The 19279-nt window shown below is 38.0% G+C and overlaps 1 protein-coding gene across 3 annotated transcripts in view; it reads left to right on the forward strand.

The window, feature by feature from the left end:
• Ckap5 (cytoskeleton associated protein 5) overlaps positions 1 to 19279 on the forward strand; it is a 106847-nt gene that overhangs the window by 21636 nt on the left and 65932 nt on the right. The window contains exons 1-3 of one of the 3 annotated variants that reach the window (XM_051144113.1): positions 2381 to 2511; positions 15008 to 15101; positions 17390 to 17583. In XM_051144113.1, coding sequence (XP_051000070.1) covers positions 15045 to 15101; positions 17390 to 17583 — 251 coding nt within the window. In that variant the 5' untranslated portion in view covers positions 2381 to 2511; positions 15008 to 15044. Of the gene's footprint in view, positions 1 to 2380; positions 2512 to 15007; positions 15102 to 17389; positions 17584 to 19279 lie in introns of those variants that run through there. The other 2 variants (XM_051144112.1, XM_051144114.1) reach the window with 2 other exon arrangements.

Raw genomic sequence — 19279 nt, forward strand, 5'->3', positions numbered from 1 at the left:
TCTTGCAATCAAGTAATAAAATGGAAGAGATCACTGTTATGTGCATCTGCATTGGTGATCTGTTAATTTTTGGCTTAGATGTTTCTGGATATAGAACCCAGGGAGTCAGACATGATGAGCAAGAGCTCTGCCGATGAGCCACAACCTCAGCCCTTTCTCTTAATATTATAGTAAGTAAAAGAGTGGACTCTTTGTTTTTATTACATTCTTCTTAATTTTTTATTATTTCTTTTTATTCTTATATATTGTATCTTTTTATTATATTCTTAGTATTAATAGTAAACAAAAGAGGCCGGGTGGTGATGGCACATGCCTTTAATCCCAGCACTCGGGAGGCAGAGGGAGGCAGATTGCTGAGTTCAAAGCCAGCCAGGTCTCCAAAGTGAGTCCAGGACAGTCAAGGCTACACAGAGAAACCCTGTCTCTAAAAAACCAAAAAAAAAAAAAAAAAAAAAAAAAAAAAAGTAAATAAAAGAAACTAGACTCAAAACACAACATACTGCATGATGTTATTACATAGCACTGTTGGAAAAGCAAAAGTGTAGGAACTGATTGGTGGTTGCCTAGGAGTGAGGAAGACATTATCTATAAAGGTCACAAGGGAGGTTTGGGGCTGTTGGTGCTCTTGTTTGTCGTAATAGATAATGTAGCTCAATGTGTTTTTCAGAACCATACTGTACAAAATGAATTTTATTATATATGAATTATATTTCAGTAAGCCTGACTTTAAAATAAAGGTCTTATCTTAGGGAGTAGTCTCTCCTGGCCTTTCTGAGCACCAGTCACAAATGTGATGCCAGTAAACTCATGCAGACATACACACACATGCATAAATAAAAAAAATAGATGCCTTTTTAAAAAGCAGATGAGGAAGTCTAATCTACAAACCCTTAAAACAATAACTTCATGGGTATATAATGAAAGAGGGTCTTGATTCTTAATTCAGGAATGTCAATAAATGGACTGTGGAAACATCTTGACTGTTTAGTTTCTCTTCAATTCTCTAAAACCTTCAGATTAAGGCTAACCTCAGTCTCTGTGCTTGTCCTCTGAATCTGAATTTCTACTTGAGCCCCTGTTCACATTAGCGATGTTAATTTATAAATAGTCTTTAGATTAGTTCTTATGTTGATTTCATGATGGCTTTAGTAAGGTGTATTTCTTCATTTAAATTCTATTGTGGAACTGGGCCGGCGTGCAGGTCTGTATTCCCATCTTAGTCAGGAGACTGAAGCAGGAGGCTCACAAGTTCAAGACCTTCCTAGACTACACAAAGAATTCATAGGGAACCTGAGTTTAGTGAAGCATTGTTTCAAAATATAAAGTAAATTTTAAAGAAGGCAAGGGACAGAGCTCTAACAATAACAATAGTCTTGCCTAACATGTACAAGTCCCTTTGTTCTATCCACGCTGCAAAATTAAAATTCAATGGAGGACTGTCCTTTTTTCATTTTCTATGTTGGAGAGACAAAATTCACTGAAAATTGGTGTGTAATGATAACCTTTTAAGATCTCAAAGACCATGTATTTACTCCCTGAGATATTTTTTATTTTAATTGTGTTCATTGAGGATGGGGTGCACATGCCATGGTATTGTATGGGGATCTGAAAACTTTGTAGAGTTCTCTCCTTCCATTGGATTCCAGAGATTGAACTCAGGTTGCTATGCTTGTTCAGTAAATACCCTTACTTGGTGAGCAATTGTTCCAGTTTACTCCTTGAGATATTAATGCAGTGTCTCTATAAATTTATAAAAAAACTTTTAAATTAGATACTTGTATATCCCAATTGTATTTGTATTTGTATTCCTTTGTTTACATAGACTTGTGAATTCTTGTCAAATTTTTGAAAGGCCATCTTTTATTCACAAGAAAGGGAAGTTATTTTATTTTATTGCCTCCAAGTACCTTCCCTGGATCTGATACTACTAGGAGCCTTCCCTTTACTGTGAAGGAAGTCTGTGAAAAGGCAAAGGAAAGCAATGAAAGCTGCTGGAATTTCTGTGTCTTTGTGTTGCAGTTTGAAGAATTGCTAATTCTAAGAGAGGTTAATGGAAAAAGCAGCTTCCATGATGGCATCTGGATATTTAACTATTGTCTGTAGTAGTTTTTTTGTTTTTGTTTTTTACACCCTTTGAAGATTGTGATACTGGAAATTTAGTCATCTCCTTTATTTCTGTGACATCACCTGTATTACTACCAAACCAGAGATCCACTTCCAAGTTGTTCCATCATTTAATTCCTGCTTTGGAAAACCCCTGAGCTGGAGCCAGCACCCTGGGCCTGCAGACCTCTGCGTGAAGGTCGCCGCGGTCCCTTTAAGCGTTCAGTGTGCGTGGCGATGGGCATTGAGGGTGGGGTGGGCACTCTGACAGTGGTGCTTCTGTCCCCGCCCCCAGAGGAGGCGGTTCCCAGCAGCTGACTTGCGAATGTCGCTGCCTCCCGCCAGCTACCTGGTATTCCTGCTGATCCTGCGCGGACATTAGGGCCGACCTCTCCCTGCTAGGGTAGCGTAAGTGTCAGACGGCTGAAAGGGGACAAGCATCCCCTGCTGGTCCCGAAGTCTTGGTGGACAGTACAGGCTGCTTAACCGGCCTTTCAGAGTATAAGTCCGGGAAGGAGTGAAAACAATGCCCTCTGCAGTGTGCTAATGCCGGGCATCAGCTCTATCCCTGGGTGGTGAAAGCTGCCTTAGGGTGTTTGTTTGGAATGTGTTGTTTGAGTGGTGCCCATGACCTGGCTTTCCCTAGACTAGTTCCTGCTTGGGGTGAAGAGAGGATTGATTTTTACCAGAGTTTAACCTGGTGGGGCAGGCTGGGGTTGCAGCTGAATCTAGTAGTGCTCTGGGCCTTGGGTGCTTAGCTTGGGATTTAGAGACCTGGCTAGCCTCCCACTAGCTTTAGGTTTTCAGTCACCTTGGTAGTGTTAAACAGTAACTCCCAAAGTTGACCTAATTCACAGCGGGTTTAGCTTTCTATCTCCCCAGAGGCCTGTGTTGGTATCCAGTACCCCTTTTGGAGACATTGACAGTGATCATCTATTAGGGAGAGTTCAACTAACCTTCTTTCCTGCTGATAAAATAGCACAATGTAAACGATACAGCTCTTTACTGTCTCAGTTTCTGAGGGAATATGTGGGAGGTCATGATCTCAGAATAAGAAAAGCAACCATGGCTGAAGTTTGGTGAGATAACTTGCTAGAAAAGCAGTTCAAATTTCTACCTAATAATGCAGACTGCACAAGCAAGATGAGTAACTCCTGTTCTTGTTAATAGAGCTATCTGGAGCAGTGAAGGTGTTTGTTAGAAGGAAAGTGTTACCATTTTGCTTCCTTTACGTAGAGATGAGATTCTTTTTGGCCTTGTACAATAATAATCTTAAATATTCTATGACAGTTATATAATTTTATCCTTTTTTTCAGTCATGTCCCATTCGTAGATGTGTTTTGAGTAAAGATCTCTAAATATATATGTTCATTATTTTTTATAGTTATTGTCTTTTTTTCAAATTAGTGTAATTGCATGTCAGTGATCATTTAAAAGGTTAAAATTTTTAGAACATTTATTTATTTGGGGTTATAAACATGAGCATGTCACAGTCTGGATGTGAATGCCAGAGAACAACTTGCAGGACTTGGCTTGCTCCTTGCATCCTGTGGATCATCTTTCTGGTCTGGTTTATTATGATTTTAGTGTTTTGTTTTTGTTTGTTTTTTTGAGACAGGGTCTGTGTTAGCCTTGGCTGTCCTGGCCTCACTCTGTAGACCAGGCTGGCCTCAAACTCACAGTGATCCACCTCCCTCTGTCTCCCGAGTACTGGGATTAAAGGCAAGCGTCACCACACCCAGCCATATGATTTGATTTTGGTTTTGTATTGTTTGTTTTGTTTTGTTTTTGAGATTGGTGATATTGGTATGATACCCAGGCTGCCTCTCAAACATTTGGAATCAAGTCATCCTCTTGTCTTAACCTTTCAAGTAGCTAGAACTACTGGCATAAAGGTTAGGGGTTGTGCTTTGAGTGAGCAAAATCTTCTCTCAAGCTTCTCAGATTCATACTATGATTCTGCAGTAGTATTTCCTTAGCTAGAGTGAGAGTTCAGGAATGGTAATCAAATTCAGAGCTCTTGTGATAGTGAAGATCTTTCTGGGTCAAGAGCTTGGGAATTTGCCATAGAAGAGTTGAAGTGCCAATGATTCTCTCCAAGTAAAACCAAACCATTTACCAGCTCTCTTTTTATTGTAGACTGTCAAAACATAGAAATTTAAAATAAAAGGATACCACATATGAGCATTTGGGTAGCTGGGGAAGAATAGTGGGTGTACTGTAAATACTGTAAAGTAGGAGACAAGTTCTAAGCCCAGCTCTAACATCATTTATCACATGATCTCTCTGTGCTCTTTTTCTTTTTCTTTCTTTCTTTTTTTTTTTTTTAATTTATGTGCATTGGTGTGAGAGTGTCAGATCTTGGAGTTACAGTTATGAGCTGCCATGTGGTTGCTGGGAATTGAACCTGGGTCCTTGGAAGAGCAGGCAGTGCTCTTAACCACTGAGCCATCTCTCCAGCCCCCTGTGCCTCATTTTTTAGGTGGTTGAAGAATAAGAATACTGGGTTGCTAGGGTCTGCATTTTATGGTAGGATTTTATGCTCAGACATGTAGTTAATAGCAAATGTATTATTTAAACATTAAGCTGCAAAATGAGAGAATTTGAAATTTATTCTAAGTTCTGCCTTTGTGTATTATCTTAAACTTTTCTTCTTTCTTTCTTTTTTTTTTTTTTTTTTTTTTTTTTTTTTTTTTTGGTACAGTGTTTCTCTGTGTAGCCTTGGCTGCCCTGGACTTGCTTTGTAGACCAGACTGGCCTCCTCCAACTCATAGAGATCTGCCTACTTCTGCCTCCCCAAGTGCAGAGTACTGGGATTATAGGCATGCACCACCATGCCTTAACCTCAGGTCTAAAAATAAGCAATTGTGTCTAAACTTTTATTAGCAAAAGTATAGATCATGTCATTCATATTTGAGGTCTTTGGAGACCATTAGATACATTGGTATTAAAATGAGTAATTCTTTGGTAGAACAAAATTCTTTTCAATGACCTCTTTGCCTTTGCCTCAGTTACAGGCTGGGGTAAAATCTCCTAGGATCACTGGACAACTTGAAATTTCTGAATATTTTAAAAGGGACCAGACTATATGAATCACAGCAAGTATCATGTATCTTTCAGAGGTTTTATTTGTTAGCATTTGAAACAAAACATTAAACTGTTACTTAATATAAAAACTTTCGGTTTTTTGTTTTTTATAAAATCCAGAGCCCTCTGTTCACACTGATGTTACATTTCTAGCCACTTAAATACAGTGCCTCCCACATGTCCCCACTTTACAGATCATTTCTGTAGACTAAAACCAGATTCATTCTTCTAGCTTTCTCTTCTACTCCCCAAAGAGAACTCAGAACTTATGTTTTTCTCAGTGGTACTGCTTTTCACCCTACCTCTTAGAATGGTGTCTCCCTTTCCACATTAGACTTTCCCCCCAGTACTCACCTCATTGCTGATTTTCTGTAATATAACTCCCTTTAGTATCCCTGCCCACTCTTTTTATCCCTATTGATAAGACCTCCAGTTCTGAGTCCTGGTGGAATACTGTAATAATCTTCCAAAGCTCTACTTTTCTCATGTATGTTGGTACAGTGTATAATCCCACCACTTTGGAGGTATAGAGGCAGGAGGACCAGGAATTGAAACCAGACTGAGCTTCATGTTTCAAATGGAAAACAAACAACTACCTCCCCCCAAACAAAATCTACTTTCTCTGTTTTCGAATTTCCTCTCTCAGATGTCTTTCAGAGTTGATCTTTATTATTAATCATTTATCTGAATCATTATTTCCATGCTCTGACTTTAATCTCTCTGATCTTACATTCAGCCGTCTCTGTAAACATGCTTGACACCTTCTTGTCATAACAAGACTTTGCCTTTAATGTTTCTTAAATATAAAGTTACTCCTTTTTCCACCTGTCCCTCCCTCTTTGGAGATAGAATCTTTTGTGTAGTCCATGCTGGCCTCAAACTCACAAGCCTCTTTCTGCCTCAGTTTCCCAAGTGTTGGAATCACAGGTGTTTACCAGCATTCCTTGTTAATACTCACTTTTAAAAAAGTTTATCTATCACTCATCATTGCTATGAGGTTGTCACTGTCAGTCTCTCTCACTCTGAACTCCTGTAAGCTGTATTTACCCTTACGGTACTTTCTACATATGGTCTATTTTATATTATAGCTATTTGTTTATATATCTTACTTGTGCTAGTCTAACCCTCTGAGGACATCATGGTTTATCTCCTCAGGACTTTTGTTAGTAAATTTGGTTAGCTTTTATATAACTGTCACCACAATTTAAGGACATTCCCATTACTTCCAAAAGAGGCCAAGCGATATAACTCAGTAGTAGAGTGCATGCCTGCTATGCTCAAGGCCTGGGGTTCAATTCCCCAGTACCACCAAAAAACAAACAAACAAACAAACAAAAAAAAAAAACAAAACAATTTTGGGAATTTCTGTTATCTTCAGAAGAAACTCTTAAACCCTTTCCCCCAATGCTTTTGAACATTCAAGTCCTACACATTTACTAATCTTAATATGAAACAAAAACAACACTGTATAGACATTTTATAAAAATGGATTCATGCCATATAGAATCCTTTGACTTAGCATAATGTTGTAGGTTGTCCATGCTATAAGTTTTATCTATATTTTATTTCTTTATATTCCTAATAATTCACTGTATTAGTTCACCACATTTTAGTTAATCCATTTATCAGTTGATACACATTTAGGTTTTTTTTTTCTTTCTGGTTATTACTGTTTATTTTAATTTGTGCTATATATTGGAAAGTATTTTATTTCTGTAAGGAGAAATTGTTCAGGTCTTTAACTTGTGACTGTTTGTGAAACTGTGAGGTTTTGTTCTACATGTGTTCCATATTATACAGATTGTGTTTCTTCATTACTTCCAGAATAAATTCTGGATCAGGGAGTATGGTCTTTCTTTATGATAATTGTTAGTTAAGACAAAGTATGCCTTTCCAATAGTCACTTTAATGACAAATACATAACAGAATTAGGTGTGGTGGCACACACCTTTAATCCCAGTAAATTGGGAAGCTAAGTCAGGAAAATTATAAATTTGGAGGTTTGCCTGAGCTGTCTAGGGAGACTACCTAAAAGAGGGAGAAGGACTGGTTTCACTTCTTTACTTGGCCAATGCACCAATAAAAGTTAACGAAAGTAAAGTGGCCATAAAACTATTAAGGGGTCTGTGTATCTTGTGTAGTATATTTTATTTTTTAGATGTTCAGTTTGATTTATTGGATATATCATTTAAAAATATCACAAGCAAATTAAAAAAAAAACTAAAGTCATTTTGAGTGTTTGAATTCTATAAAATTGTAAATTAAAGTCAAAATTAAGAGTGAAATAAATGCTTTCAAATTGGGACTAACATGATAACTAGTTATATTTTTGAGCACTTGAATCCTTGCTAGATTCTGTATCTAGTCTCAAAGAGTTTTATGTAAATTAACTCATATAATACACACAATAATGGTAGCGTATTAGTCCTGCTTTCTTACATATGTTGTCAACTCAGCATATTACCTAAGGAACATATCCCTGGCCTTTCTCCAAGTCTGTAATACAGGGTATCAATAACATGTTTAAAAAATTTAGATTTCAAGATAAAATAGAAAGTCATAAAAATTTTCTCAAGAACGAAACCTGAAATTTGATGACTTACTACTTTTAGGATGAGTGCAGGTTTTTTCTTTCTTTCTTTCTTTCTTTTTTTTTTCCTAGTATTTATTGGTTGGGTGTGTGCTAGGCAGGCACTGTGTATGGTGAACTGTAGGGCTTTTTTTATTTTTGTTGTTTGTTGGAACTGGAGGGTTGTTCTTTTTGTTTGTTAAAATAGGGTCTTGTAACCTCAATTTACAATTTTCCTGCTTCAACCTCCTGAGTACCACCCAAGCTCTTCCTGTTCTATTTATTAAGTGCTAATTTAATCTAAACTCTATCCTTGGACTTCTCACTGTGTACTCTACCTCACTGATGTCATCTACTCTCTTGGTTTTAGTTACATATGTCTATTGATGCTCCAGGCTTGAGTCTCCAGCTGCTGCGTACATGAGTACTTGTCTGACATCTTGTTGTGCTTGTAATTATTGCACATCTTAACTCAGCTTGTCTAAAACCCCTCTCCCATGAACTCACTAAAAGAATATTTGGGCACATGACTTTTCTTAGGTCCAGGCTACCATCATCTTTCGTTTAAACTCTTCATGGCTTTCTGGCTGCTTATCTTCTCTTTTTTACTGTTTTTCAAGTCATTCTGTGCATTCATTTACATTTATATTATATGGTCTTTGATTATTTTTTGTTTGTTTTTGAGATGGGTTCATGTATCCTAGGCTGTCCTAAACTTGAGTTGAGGATGACCTTAATACTCTGATCTTTCTGTCTCTACGTTCTGAATTGAAGGTGTACCACCTGAGATTGTGCAGAGTGGAGACTGACCCTAAGATTTTGTGTGTACAGTGCAAACTTGGTACCAACCAAGTCACATTCCAGCCTCTCTTTGAAAAGTACAGGTTTGACTGGGGCTAGAGCTCAGTGAAGCACTGACCTAAAATGCATGAAGTCCTGAGTTTAATCCCTAGCATTGCAGTCAGTTAATCAATAAAATTGAAAAAACAAGCCACTGGATGAGAAAAAGAAGCATACAATTTTGATAGCAAATGTAATTTTACTAACAATCCTTCAAAGTCTCCTTTTACAGTTGAACTGATGTCTTGATTTTTTAACTTTTGCTTAGAAGGCGATTCAAGGTCTGATTTACTTCACAGCCTTACTCTGTATTTTTACTTTCCTTGTTGAATTTACACTTAAACCTGATTAAATAAACCTACTACAGTAAAATAAGTTAGAATTTATGCTAGACAAGTTTCTAAATGTTTATTTCCACATCTGTTTATCTCTGAAAGTACAGTTTGTAGACAATCACATGACTCTGAACTATACTTGGTTTCAGAGCTGAGAAAAGAACACAGGGTTCACACAGGCTAGATAAGCGCTGGAGTAGTGAGCTATACCCCAGCCTTTGAATCACAGTTTGACTAGCATTTATACATTCACAAACAAAATGGTGAGTGAAATAGCAACTCATAGAAAACTATACTTTATTCAGATGACCGTAGTCAGATTTTGTTACATAAAAAGTGATTGGGCCAGAGTGTAGTGGTGCATGCCTTTTAATACCTACACTTGGGAAACAGAGGCAGGAGGATCTTTATGAGTTTGAGGCCAGCCTGTTCTACCTGGAAGTTTCAGGCCAGTCAAAGCTACATGGTTTATTAGACTGTCCCTCAAAAGAAGAAAGTTTTGATTAAGACATAGACTTAAGCTGGGTGTGGCAGTTCATGCCTTTAAGCACTCTATATAGTGAATTCCAGGACAGCCACAGTTATGTAGAAAGATCCCATCTCAAACAAATAAAAAGACAGATTTGAACATTATTTAAGGAAATTCTTTTGCAGACAAAAAGAAAGGTGGAAAAAAATATAGAGATGCAGTAATGCCAGTATTATTCTGATTTGTTGATTGGATGGTAGGTTAACATATCAGAGTTTTTGTTTGTTTGCTTGCTTTTGCTTTTTTGAGGGTCTTGACATAGAGCTGAGGCTAGCCTTAGCCTGTAACTTACTGCTTGTTATGTAGCCCAAGTTGGCCTCAAACTGGCATGTCTTGTCTCAGATTCCCAAGCACTGGCATTACAGAAGTGTGCTGTCCTTCCTATAACATAGCAGGGTGTTGTTGTTGTTGTTTCTAGATATCAATTTACCTATGTGTATTTGTACATCAGAAAATGTATATCTGCCCAGTTATGGTACATTAAAGCTTTTATGATTTTAAAAGGTCTCTGTGGGTTATTTGGGAATTAGTTTCCTGTTGTTTTGTTTGCAACTCAGACTTTTACCAATTAAGAGGTTCTCTCTCCGTTTTCAAGACAAGGTCTCACTATGTAGCACTGGCTGTCCTGGATCTCACTATGTAGATAGGCTGACCTTGAATTCACAGTGATCCACCTACCTCTGTCTACTAATTGCTGCGATCGAAGGTGTGTGCCACCAAACCTGGCTAAATCCAGGCTTTCCATTTAAATTAACTGGGGAACTTAAAAAAAAAAAAAAAAAAAAACACAATTTGAGGAGAAATTCACATAATAAAATTACATAAAAATTTTAATTTTGATTACTGTATATGTATATGCATGCACATGCTTTTGAACACTTAAGGATAACTTCCAGAAGTCAGTTGTATTCTTGCACCATGGGTTGTAGGTACCAAACTTAGATAATCAGATGTATGCTTTTACCTACTGAGCCATCTCACTAGCCCACAATTAACCATTTTTAAATGAACAATTCAGTGACATTTAATACAGTTCAGGGTACAACTGCTACTTCTGTCTAATTTCAAAGCATTTCCATTACTCCAAAGTGCCCATTACTTCACTCAGTAAGCATTTACTCTCCATTTTCCCATCCTTCTAATCCCTGGCAGTTAATACCTGGATGCTTTTGGATTTGCCTAATCTAGATAGCATGTGTAAGAAGAAACTTATAATAAGGGGGCATTTTTTACCTTGTGAGACAAAGTCTCACAAATCTAACCCAGGTTGCCCTCAAATTCACCATATAGCCCAGTCTGGCTTTATATTCTTGGCAATCCTGCCGCAGCTTTCTACGTTAGCCTCCTGGAGAGTTAGAATGAATAAACATGATCCATAACATCAGTCTTGGTTTGAATTCTTTCATTTACATAATGTTTCAGAGATTCATGTTATATCTATCATCTATCAGTATTATTTTCTCTTTTATGGCAGTAATGTATATATTGGCTTTTGTTTTGTTTTTCGAGACAGGGTTTCTCTGTGTAGCCTTGGCTGTCCTGGACTCACTTTGTAGACCAGGCTGGCCTCGAACTCACAGCGATCTGCCTGCCTCTGCCTCCCGAGTGCTGGGATTAAAGATGTGAGCCACCACTGCCCGACTATATTGGCATTTTTATCATCCATTGATAGACATGGGTTCCTCCACCCCCCATGTGAATAGTAATTTTGCGAACATGCAAGTGTAAGTACTTACTTGAGCACTTACTTTCTGTGTTTTTTTTTTTTTTTAATGTACTTAGTTGAATTATAGAGACAAATAATTATTCTGTGCTTAGGATTTTAATGATTCACCAAAGTTAGACCAAGACCATCTTGCACTCACCTAGGGAACGTGAATATGTAGGTTCTTTCCTATAGAATTTGAAAAGTACTACATAGTTGCATTCATTTTCAGTTGCTATTCAGTTTGTGTGTGTGTGTGTGTGTGTGTGTGTGTGTGTGTGTGTGTGTGTGTGTGTGTGTATTTATTTATTTATGTGCATTGGTATAAGAGTGTCAGATCTGTTGGAATTGGAGTTACAGTTGTAAGGTGCTATGTGAATGCTAGGAATTGAACCTGGATCCTTTGGAAGAGCAGACAGTGGTCTTAGCCACTGAGCCATCTCTCTAGCCCCCTTGTTTGTTTATATTTTTGAGACAGGGTTTCTCTGTATATAGACTTGGTTGTCCAAGAGCTCACTTTGTAAACCAGGCTGGCCTCAAACTCATGGAGATTCACTTGCCTCTGCCTCTGCCTCTCGAGTGCTGGGATTAAAGGAATGCGCTACCATGCCTGGCTGCATCGATGTATTTTTAAAAAGTTATACCACTGTTTATTTATTTTTTGTTCCATTGATAAATGACTTTGACCATGGCAACTTTCCTGTGAACATTATTGTGTAGATCTTACTCAGTTAGCATAATTTTAGGAAATCTGTCTTTCAGTCTGTCTATCAATCTTAGAGATGGGGGAGAGGGAGAGAGAGGCAGAATTGATGGGCGGTAGAGTATCTGTATCTTCAACAAAGGTAAAAGCCACATGGTTTCCCAAACTAGTATGCTAGTTCACTATTGCTGAATTTGAATGTCTATAAATTCTCTATTAAGGTTTGACTTTTGCTCTAAAACACTGCTGTTATTTCTCAAGCTTTGGAAGATTTGATTCTCCCAAATGAAGATTTGGGAGAAAAGTCTTAAGAATAATTCTACCTATATTAGTAGAATATTGTGATTTAATCTTTGTTTTTAAGCATTTTCCCCCCTGGAATGTTTCCTTCTGTTTGATGGGAAGCAATAAAGTGTAAAGAAAAAGACTTTGAATGTGGTCTCACTGTATACCAGTTTTGTTGTTTTTGACAGGTTATCTAAGCTTTGTTAACCTAGTATGTAAAGGGGAAAGAAAAGTTTGTTTTTTCACCCTCACATAGTTGATATAAACTCAGGAGAATTAATATACTTTAAGCACAGTAAGATTGCTAATTATGGTACTTTCACAGGATAGAGTGCTATGTGGGTGTTGTGTCATAGTCTTAAAAACATGAAAATATTTGCAATTGCAAAAAAGGCCTTACCTGGCACATACCTATAATGTCAGTACTTGAGAAGTGGACGCAGGATAAGGATTTTAAGATTAACCTTAGCTACATAGTGAGTTCAAGGCCAACCTAGGCCAGAAACAAAGCACAGAAGATTAAAAGAGGAGCATCTGTGTCTTTTTTGTGTGATTTATATACTATGCTCATTTTAATTACTAACTGGAAGTAAATTTTCATTTTAATACTTTTTCTTTATCTATTTCCTGTGGTTAATGGTAAAGTTTCTTCAGTAACAATATTTCCATAATCAGTAAGATTGTTTTTCCAAAACAAACAAACAAAACCCCAGGGCTGGGGAGATGGCTAAGAGGTTAAGAATACTGTCTGCTCTTCCAAAGGTCCTGAGTTCAATTCCCAGCAACCACATGGTGTGGCCCACAACCATCTATACTGAAATCTGGTGCCCTCTTCGGGTGTGCAGGCATACATGCAGGCAAAACTGCATACATAACAAATAAGTAAATCTTAAAAAACAAACAAACATAAGATTAAGTCTTTCCTAATGAAAAACATAAAGTTGTTAAAGATGCGCTGACTAGCTGGGCGGTGGTGGTGCACACCTTTAATCCCAGCACTCAGGAGGCAGAAGCAGAGGCAGGTAGATCTCTATGAGTTCAAGGCCAGCCTGGTCTAAAATGCAAGTCCAGGACAGCCAAGGCTACACAGAGAAATCCTGTCTCGAACTCCCCGCCCCCCCAAATGCACTGACTCTAAACTGCACAAAAAATTTTGTTTAAATATGAGGCAGGAGAGATGTTTCAGTAATACTGCTCTTCCAGAGGACTGATTTCAACTCCCAGCACCATGTCAGGCAGTTCACAATTGCCTGTAACTCTAGCTCTGGGGAATCTGACCTGATCTCCACAGGGGACCCCACACCCACACACATAATAAAAAAATATATTTTAACAGTGGTTTAAGCTAGAGATAATGGTTCACACTTTTAATCCCAGCAGTTGTGAGGTGGAAAAGAAGTGAATCTCTGTGAGTTCTAAGCCAGACTGTCTACGTAACAAACTCTGTGCCAGCCAAGGCTACATAGCCAAACTGTCTCAAAAACAACAGCAAAAAATACACAGAATATTTACAAAGGAACAAATCATTTATGGGTTTTAACTTTTTACTAGTTTATATAAACAACCCTACCGCTCAGGAGGCTGAGCCATGAGACCTTGTCTCAGAATAATTAAAACCAGTAGATAGAATAGAATCTGGGTGTGGTAGTTAAAGAATAGACGAGAAGGGGATTGCTGTAAGTTGGAGGCCAGCCATCTCTACAAAGCGAGTCCAGGACAGCCAGGACTACACAAAGTAACCCTGTCAGGGGGAGGGGGGAACAGGGAAGAATAGATGACATCTGTAACAATTTCTGTGTGGTTCTCATCTATGAGAAAATCCATTGTCCTGGGTTGGGATAGAGAAGGGGACCTCTGTAGACAAACACATTCCTCTGTTTGCTAATGTAGGCTTCCGTGGGGCCTGGAGAGGTGACTTAAGTGGTTAAAAACACTAGCTGCTCTTTCAGAGATCCTGAGTTCAATTCCCAGCAACCATATGGTGGCTCCCAACCACCTATAATGGCATTTGATGCTCTCTTCTGGGATGCAGGCATACATGCAGACAGAGCATTAAAAAATACATAAATAATTTTAAATTATTTATTTTTATTTTATGCCCATTGGTATTTTGCCTGCATTTGTGAGAGAGTTAGATCCCCTGGAACTGGAGTATTAGACAGTTGTGAGCTGCCATGTTGGAAATTCAACCCTAGTCCTCTCGAAGAGCAGCCAGTGCTCTTAACCCCTGAGGCATCTCTCCATCCTATTAAAAAAAAAAAAAAAAAAAAAAAGCTGGGTGTGGTGGTATACACCTTTAATCCCAGCACCTGGGAAGCAGAGGCAGGTAGATCTCTGGGAGTTCGAGGCCAGCCTGGTCTACAAAGTGAGTCCAGGACAACCAAAGCTGTTACACAGGAAAAAAAGAAAAATTTTTAGATTTTTTGAGACAGTGTCTATGTAACCTAGGCTACCCTCAAAATTACTAAATGTAGGTGAGACTGATCTTGAACTATTGATCCTTTTGCCTCCACGTCTCATATTTTCTGATGAAGAAAATGTTCTTAGTTAGCCAATTGTGGCACACACCTTTATTTCTAGCACACAGGAGGCAGAGGCAGGTGAATCTTTGTGAATTTGAGGATAGCCATAACCTAGTAAGATCCTGTCTTGAAAAATCTAAAGAAAAAAAGGAAGAAAAATGTTCTATTAATGGAATTAAGTAGTAGGCATTTGATCCAAGAATGTACTTTTTAATTCTTATTTATACATGTGTGATGAAATAACCCAAGAAAAGTCTTTTTTTTTTTCCATAAGAAACTACTTGCTTACTTGGTTAATGAGTATCTACTGTCTGCTTTTATTTGACTAGGAACTACTTTTAACTCCAAGAAAAAACTAGAAGCACAATGGGAGATGACAGTGAGTGGTTGAAACTACCAGTTGATCAGAAATGTGAACACAAGGTAAGACTCCTAGAACTTAAATGTTATTATCATTAACTTGTTGATTACCTTACTTAGAATGTAAAAACATGGGAAATTTTAAAAAACACTGAGGTCTTGTTAAGAACATATTATTGTTATTTAATTAACTTTTTTGTTGTTTTTGGTTTGGGGTTTTTTTGTTTTGTTTTGTTTTGGTTTGGTTTGGTGTTTGGCTTTTTGAGATAGGGTTTCTCTGCCTTGGCTGTCGGGAGCTTGCTTTGTAGAACAGACTGGCCTCGAACTCAAGGCAATCAACCTGCCTCTGCCTCCCAAAGTTCTGGGTATTGAATCCAAGGTTTTGTGTGTGCTAGGCAAGCACTCTACAAACTTAGCTACATTCCCAACTCTTTCTTTTTTCTTTATAAGAGTAGGAATTATGCTTAGCATGCTTATATAATCCCAGCATTTGAAAAGTAGTGGCAAATGCTAGGTGTGATGGCTCATGCCTTTAATTTCAGCAGAGGCAGATAAGTCTCTGTGAGTCCCAGGCTAGCCTGGTCTATATAATAAAATTTATGCCAGCCAGAGTTAAATGGTAAGACCCTGCCTCAAGAAAAATAAAGAATGAGAGAAAGAAAGAAAGAAAGGTGGTGGCAAAAGAAAAGAAAGGTGAGTTTAAGGCTAGCCTTGGCTGTGTAGAGAGACCTTGTCTAAAAGTTAAATAGAATGAATGAGAAAGAAATGGATATACCATGTTACCGCTTGCCATAAAGTCTTAGAATAGAATCCACTTTCCTTTTGTAGCATAATCTCATAATTCCAGAATTTGGTAAGGTTGAGGCAAGAGGATTAAGGAGTTTGAGGCCAAATTCAGCTACCTAGCAAGTTTGTGGCTGTGTGAGATTACCAACCCTCAAATTATAGGGGCAAGGATATTGTTTCCATGAAATTGTTTTCCCTTTGCTAATTTATTGTCTCTTCTCCTTTGTGGAACTGAATAGTGTTAATTCTAAGCTTATTTGAATGGTTGTGTGTTACTTTGTAAGGGACTCCAACACATGAGAGAGAGCTAAAGGAGAATTTATTGTCAAAGGAATCAGCTCATGGATATATCATAGCAGTAGAAACATACAGTAGAAGAGCTTCTTACCTCATCGCAGTTAGAGAACAGAAAATGAGAGTATAAGAAGGGGTTGGTACAGGGTGTAATACTCCCAGAACAAACCTCCAGTGACATTTCCTCCAGCCAGGCCATACTTGCTAAAGTATCCATAACCTTCCAAGATAGCTACACTAGTTGGGGCTCTGTGAGAGACGTTTCGTAGTCACATTGTAACAGATTGCCTTTTTCTACTGCTGGAATGTAAACCCCACAAGGGTTGAGGTGATATTGGCTCTTAAATATCTACTAAGTACATTAATAATACTATAAATCCTCAAGATGGGTGTCTGAAATCCAGCAACTAAATATCAAGTTATTGATTGAAATTTATAGTATAAATCTGACTAGTGATTGTACAAGTAAGACTTCATATATTGGAGAGTGGAAAGTTCCATTAAGGTGATTTCTGATCTTTTAGTTATCACATCTTTATATTAGTAATACTTGAATATAAATTGAGAAATATTTGTAATGACTTGAGAGTTGTAGTTTATTTTTAAATTAAAAAAAATGTGTCTGCACGTCATCTATGGAAGTCAGAGGACAACTTTAAGAAGGTTAGCTCAGTTTACTGTGAGTTGAATTCAGGACTCAAACTAAAGTCATCAGGTTTAGACAGCAAGTGTCCTTACCCACTGAGTATCTCTCTGGTCCTGCAGTGGATTTCTAGATAGCCTTTTTGGTTTTTCGAGACAGGGTCTCTCTGTGTAGCCTTGGTTGTCCTGGACTCATTTTGTGGACCAGGCTGTCCTCGAACTCATAGTGATCCTCTGCCTCCCGAGTGCTGGGATTAAAAGCGTGTGCCACACTATGCCTGGCTTGGCAAAACATTCTTAAATATACTCAACCTGGGCATGGTGGCACACGCCTCTGATCCCAGCACTAGGGAAGTAGAGGCATGTGAGTTCCAAGGACAACCTGGTCTACATAATGAGTTCCAGGACAGAGAGAGAACCTGTTTCAACAAGACAAAACAAATTGTTCATCAACTACTCTTTTGTTTTGTTTTTTTGTTTTTAATTGTCTGAATTTCTTAAGCTCCTTTCTTTTTTTCTGTTACAGAGGTATTTTATTCAAATTTTCTGACATGGAATATTCTTTAACTTCTCCAGATTATTACTGAATAATTTTGTTAACCTTGTTTCAAAATGCTAATTTTTTTCAGCTGTGGAAAGCAAGATTAAGTGGGTATGAAGAGGCCCTGAAGATCTTCCAGAAAATAAAGGATGAAAAGAGCCCAGAATGGTCCAAATACTTAGGATTAATTAAAAAATTTGTCACTGATTCCAATGCTGTGGTTCAGTTGAAAGGACTAGAAGCTGCACTTGTCTATGTTGAAAATGCCCATGTTGCAGGAAAGTGAGTAATTTCTTTCCTAGAATTCTGTAAACATCTATAGTGATACACAGATAAATTTATGTGTGTTTGTAGAGCTTCTTTTATAGTTTTAGAATATACTAATAGTTTTTCATTTTCTCTTTTGGGCAGGGGGTTCCATACAGGGCTTCTTTGTGTAACATAGCCCTTGCTGTCCTGAACGCACTTTGTAGACCAAGCTGGCCTTTGCCTTCTGAATGCTGGGATTAAAGGGAGGCAGAGGCAGGTGGATTGCTGTGCATTCGAGGCCAGGCTGGTCTACAAAGTGAGTCCAGGAAAGCCAGGGCTATTACACAGAGAGACCCTGTCTTGAAAACTCAAAAAAAAAAAAAAAAAAAAAACCCACAAAACCTTAGAATCACCATTTATCTTATCTTCCTCCTAGGCCTTTTGTCTCTGGGATAGTGAATTCTAATTTGTGTTTCCTGGCCTATTTTACTCCAGCTGTGGATGAAAGAAGTCTCACTTTCCTTTACTTTATTAACTTGATTTTTCTAAGTTTAGTTTTTGTGTCACTGATATATTCCACACAGAAAAAGTTGAGTCAGTTAGTTTTACAAGAAAGACTTCAAAGGCCATGGCAGTGAACATCATCAGTTTGACAGTTTGGTTAACTATAACCAATGTTAATGAAATGATTGCCTTTTTTTGGAGAGGGGGTTCAAGACAAGGTTCCTTTGTGTAGCCTTTGGCTGTCCTACACTCACTTTGTAGACCAAGCTGGCCTTGACCTCACAGTGATCTGCCTGCCTCTGTCTCCAGAGTGCTGGGATTAAAGGCATGCACCACCATGCCCAGTGAAATGATTGCTTTTATTTCATTTTTTTGATATATTAAAAACTTTATTAACACACTTTGACAAAGAATTTTGACTTTTTTTGTCCATATTAGAAGCATTTTTGACAAATACTGCCTATAGCCCAACCTATTTGGTTCTTCTAGCTCCCACAATTACAGGTTTTAATTTACAAGGCACTCAGTGCAATAGAGTTACTACAAGGTTCAGCTAAAAAGTTAAGGAGTCTTTCTTTATTAAAGATATGTTAGCCTCCCCATCATGTGAATAAATTCTCTTGTCTTGATTTTTTTTTTTTTTTTAAGGTTTATTTATTTTGTATACAGTGCTCTGCCATGCATGTACGCCTGCAGGCCAGAAGAGGGCATCAGATCTCATTAGAGATGGTTGTGAGCCACCATGTGGTTGCTGGGAATTGAACTCAGGACCTCTGAAAGAGGTCTGAGCCATCTCTCCAGCCCAAGTTCTCTTATCTTAAATATATCTAAAATAACCAGGCCTGGTGGTGCATGCCTTTAATCCCAGCACTTGGGAGGCAGAGGCAGGTAGAAGATCGCTGTGAGTTTGAGGCTAGCCTGGTCTACAAAGCTAGTCCAAGACACAGTGAAACCTTGTCTCAAAACAAAACAAGAAGGCTAAAATAACTTAGATATTTCAAAAAAAATTCTATAATCCTTTGTAATTTGCATACCAACATGTAAGACAAGCACACATATTACATACACTCGCTAAAGAAAGTCTGCAAAGAAGATTCTGTAGTTAAATTTTCTACACTTAACAACTGAAATTATAGTAGCTGGCTGCAGTGGGCATGCCAGTAATCCCAGCATTCTGGGAGGCAGAGGCACGTGGATCTCCATGATTTTGAGGCAAGCCTAGTCT

This window comes from Acomys russatus, chromosome 4 (genome assembly GCF_903995435.1).
Source record: "Acomys russatus chromosome 4, mAcoRus1.1, whole genome shotgun sequence".
Classification (NCBI taxonomy): Eukaryota; Metazoa; Chordata; class Mammalia; order Rodentia; family Muridae; genus Acomys; species Acomys russatus.